The sequence below is a fragment of the Oncorhynchus masou genome, chromosome 5 (assembly GCF_036934945.1).
Source record: "Oncorhynchus masou masou isolate Uvic2021 chromosome 5, UVic_Omas_1.1, whole genome shotgun sequence".
In the NCBI taxonomy this organism is placed as follows: domain Eukaryota; kingdom Metazoa; phylum Chordata; class Actinopteri; order Salmoniformes; family Salmonidae; genus Oncorhynchus; species Oncorhynchus masou.
Window position 1 is genome coordinate 15827341 of NC_088216.1, and position 4494 is coordinate 15831834.

The following is a 4494-nucleotide window of genomic DNA, read 5'->3' on the forward strand; positions in this document are numbered from 1 at the left end:
CAAGAAAAACGACAGGACGGACCTGAAGAACTGGAGACCGATTACCCTTTTAAACTTTGATTGTAAACTTTTTACCAAGGTTTTAACACTCAGAATGTCTTCTGTTTTAGGGGAGGTGATCCACCCGGACCAAACCTGTGCCGTGCCCGGAAGGAAGATCACGGACAGCCTGATACTGATCCGAGATGCCATCTGTTATGCGAGAGACAGAAACATGCGGCTTGTAGTCCTAAATTTAGATTTTGAAAAAGCCTTTGATCGGGTCTCGCACCAGTACCTCTTTAAGGTACTGCAAAAAATGGGTTTCCCCGACAGGTTTTTAGCTTGGGTGGGACTGCTGTACGGGGACATCACCAGCAAAATCCTTGTAAATGGGCATCTGTCAAAAGCAGTGGGAGTACACTGCGGCGTCCGTCAGGGCTGTCCTTTATCTCCTCTTCTGTTCGTGGCCTGTATTGAACCACTGGCACAGGTCTTGAGAAGGGACCAAGGGATCAGTGGGGTGGGTATCCCGGGGAGTGGGGGGATGACCGCCAAGTGCGTCTTTTACATGGACGACGTCAACATTTTATGTACCGACCTTTTATCCGTCGACAGGACTCTGGACAGGACTGACTGGTACGGACGAGCCACTGGGGCGAGACTGAACAGAGACAAGACAGAGGCCCAGTTCTTCGGACCATGGGCAGACCCAGACTTGACCAGACTACCTCTGACAGTCAAATAGACGGACATAAGGGTACTGGGGGTAAAGTTTGACCGGGGGGGGAGGAGGGAGCGGCAACTGGAGTGGAATCCTGGGGACAGTAAGACAGAGACTGGGTTTTTGGGGACTATGACAGCTGACGCTTTAGGGCAAGGTTTTAATCATTAAAGCTGTGATTTTACCTGTGCTTTTATTAATCAGTTCTGTTTTTATCCCCCCTCGAAGGAGTATTTTAGACCTGGAGTGGATGCTTTTCTACTTCCTGTGGGGAGGCAAGTGGGAGAGGCTGAGGAGGGAGGTGGTCAAGAGGCCCAGGTCCAAGGGGGGGAAAGGCTTGCCTGACCTCTACTTGTTCCTGGGCAGCCGCTACACAGCGTTACATCTGACCCTTGCCACCTCCCCGGTCAACAACAAGACTCAGGCCCTCGCACGGTTCTGGCTGGGATCTTACCTCAGGACTCTGAGGCTGATCCCAGTCGACCTGCGAGCCCCAGTCTCTTTCCTGCTACCCCCGCCCTACGTCCAGCTCCAGAAGTTTTTAAGACATTTTAAACTGGAAAAAGAAACAGTCACGGTTTTAACAAAACACCGCTCTCTTCTCTCTCTTGTGCAGGATCGGGAACCAGTATGTCCAGTGCGCGGGCTCGCTACAGGTGAGCCCACAACAGTTTGGCGCAACGTGGCCCATCCTGCTCTCCTGAATCGGCATCGGGACCTGTCCTGGATGGTCGCCCACGAGATCCTCCCGGTCAGGGCCGTTATGCACTCACGGGGCATGGCGAGGATATCCGCGTGCCCCCGACCAGGCTGCGGCCAAGAAGAGTCGGTGAGGCACATGCTCTGGGAGTGCAGAGCCGCCAGGGACCTGTGGAAGGAAGCAGGCCCCCTGATCACCTCGTGTCTGCCAGCAGGGGAGGACCTAACACCTCAGCTCGTGCTGTATGGGGTGGGCCGAAGGCCCATTCCATCGAAGACCTTCACCAAGCTCTGGTCCACCCTCACGTGCCTGAAGGAAGCACTGTGGTCCTCCCGTAACCTGCTGGTAGCGAAAAACGTAGAGACCACCCCCCAGGCAGTGGCCATGGTAGCCACGGAAGCCCTGGGGTGGTATGGAAGGAAGGGGGCCTCGACCCCAAGCGAAGGGTCCCCCACAACACCCTAGGTCCCGGCGGCCACGGCCTGACAGCACTGCGGCGCCTAGGGCGATGCGCCTAGGGGAGGGATCCCCTCTGGGCCCCGAAGGACGGGAAGATGATCCATTCAGAAGAGCAGGATGAGGTGAGCTTGATAAAGACTCACCCCGCTCCTGTACAAGGGACTGAAGACAGCCTTTTAACAAAGTGGCTTTTTAACATGTTTTTCATGTCTTAAAAATGTTTTACCTTTGTTAGATCATTAGTACACATTTTAAATGGCCTTTGCAGATTTGATGTTTTTACAAGGAAAGTACTTTTATTCATAGTTGTTTTCATTGGTTTTAACAACATGTACTTTTTAACAAATTTAAACGTAACTTTCAAATGCTGTGTTTTATGCTTTTTTGCCGTTTTTATGTGTATAAATGATGTAAAAAATGTATGAGCTGTTTTTAAAGGAATTGTACCAATAAAACTTTTCCAAAAGAAAAAAACTTGTTCACCTCCACTGATTTGAAAGTCAGATGATTAATTATATGACCAGATACTCAGGAGCTTCCGAGTGGCAGCGGTCTAAGGCACTGCATCTCAGGGCTAAAGGCTCCACTACCCTGATTCGATCCTGGGCTGTATCACAACCGACCGTGAGAGGGAATCCCATGGGGCGGCGCAAAATTGGCCCAGCGTTGTCCGGGATAGGGGAGGGTTTGACCGGGATAGGCCGTCATTGTATATAAGAATTTGTTCTTAACTGACTTGCCTAGTTAAATAAAATAAAAATATTTTAAACTCAAGTCGCCACCCTAACAATAAAAATAGATCATCTCTGTGAAGTTTATCAGCGGTTGGCATCCAACATTATGGTGCATTACCCACCTACTGTAATGGCATGTGGGCCAGCAAAAGGAATCGATGAACTAAATCCTATCTGCCAGCCCAGGTTCTCTTAAAAAGTATAAATATTTGCGACTGTGTATAACAATTTTCTACTCCGTATGATTATTAAACTCAATTCTTACTCACACACACTGGAGAGAAACGTGGAAAAGTATTTTTGTTATGTTTATTGATGGATAGCCAGGGACACACTCCATCACTCAGATATAATTTACAAATTAAGCATTTGTGTTTAGTGAGTCTGCCAGATCAGAGGCAGTAGGGATGACCAGGGATGTTATCTTGTTAAGTGTGTGAATTGGACCATTTTCCTGTCAAAATGTAACAAGTACTTTTGGGTGTCAGGGAAATATATGGAGTAAAAAGTCAAAGTTGACAAAAATATAAATAGTGAAGTACAGATATCCCAAAAACCTCCTTAAGTAGTACTTTCAAGTATTTTTACTTTAGTACTTTACAACACTGTAAACTTGTCATCTAAATGGAAAATGTCATAGTGAACAGTTTGTGTATAGAGGGGGATGTTGGTGTGGGTGGGGTGTTCAGAGCTGTATCTTATTTAATTAACTCCTATTATCCATTAGATATTTGTGTAATGTTGAAAAATGTTACAAGGTGTGTATTCATGTATTCAATAGATCAATATATTAAATCCATTATCTGCTCAACATCTGCTTCTCACTATGGACCAGAGGCCTCCTCTAGAATAAGTTTGCCCCAAAAAGATCTAGACATATTTATTGTAAAACCTTTTACCAGGTTTTACTGCAGCTGATGGGACATACAGAAGAATGCAGCTCTAGGAATTGTAGTTGTGGTTCTCATCCTCTGTCTCTCCGGCTTCATGTGGTTCAGTTGAGCATCTTTCTAAGAAGTATATTTTACTTTATCATTTTGAGTTGTTATTAACGTGATTGTTGTTTAATTATTGATGTATTCATTCACTTGTGTAAAAAAAACCCATTAAAGTCAGCAGGGAATGGACAGGTGAGTTGAGGTCAGAAAGTATTTGTTTCCTTTCAGATCTTTTCATCAGTGCTCGATTAATCTTGCCTGGCACAGTGGAACCAATGGAATATTCCCAAGGAATGCTTATATTGTCTCTTTTCTCCTCCAGGGAGACTCAGTCCAGTGTATGACAACGTCTCAGGCATGGCCATGGCCCCTACTGCAGCACAGACTAACAGGGTGATGCTGACTACGCCAATGCCCACCTCTCTTGCTCCAATAACCAGGAAGTGCCTCTGTACTCCACTGTCCAACCTCCTCATCCCCAGAAAGAGGATGAGGATGTCCAGTATGACGCTGTGAAATTCAACTGCCCCAGTGCTGCCACCCGGTGAGCAAGTCCAGTCATTACAACATCTCACATAGTTTTTTTATTAGATGGCACTTGTGCTTGACCCTTAGGAATGCATTAAACACTTGTATGTTAAGCAGACCAGCAATTGATTGGTTTAAATGTGTTAAAATCTACATGATTACTTAAAATGAGACCCCTAAAGAGACTGGTATAAGAAATATGGTGGAAACTCTGACTGTCCCAAGCCTCCAGTAACCCAATGCTATTAGTTTTGTTTGTTGTAGTGAACGATTGAACATTTCAGGAAAAATTAGATATTCTAGGGATACACCCAAATCAATTAGAGGTGTAGACTAAATTAATGAAATATTTAGTTTCATTTTAATCTATGTAGAATACTTATTGTGTCCAACAGGATAAAGCTAGCCCGTCCCCCTCCACCCTCCAGGAGT

The 4494-nt window shown here is 45.9% G+C and overlaps 1 protein-coding gene across 2 annotated transcripts; it reads left to right on the top strand.

The window, feature by feature from the left end:
* Positions 1 to 797: 797 nt before the first annotated feature.
* LOC135534719 (uncharacterized) lies at positions 798 to 2305 on the top strand. Of its 2 annotated transcripts, XM_064961623.1 has the most exons (2): positions 798 to 1512; positions 1561 to 2305. In XM_064961623.1, the coding sequence occupies exons 1-2, from the start codon at positions 954 to 956 to the stop codon at positions 1866 to 1868; spliced, it is 867 nt and encodes a 288-aa protein (XP_064817695.1). In that variant the 5' UTR covers positions 798 to 953; the 3' UTR covers positions 1869 to 2305. The 2 variants fall into 2 exon arrangements, with proteins under 2 accessions (XP_064817695.1, XP_064817690.1); XM_064961618.1 differs by having other exon boundaries at positions 813 to 2297.
* The last annotated feature ends 2189 nt before the right edge of the window (positions 2306 to 4494 follow it).

Excerpts from the sequence above, each read along its gene's own strand:
- LOC135534719 (XM_064961618.1), top strand. The coding sequence starts at position 954 with ATGCTTTTCTACTTCCTGTGGGGAGGCAAGTGGGAGAGGCTGAGGAGG.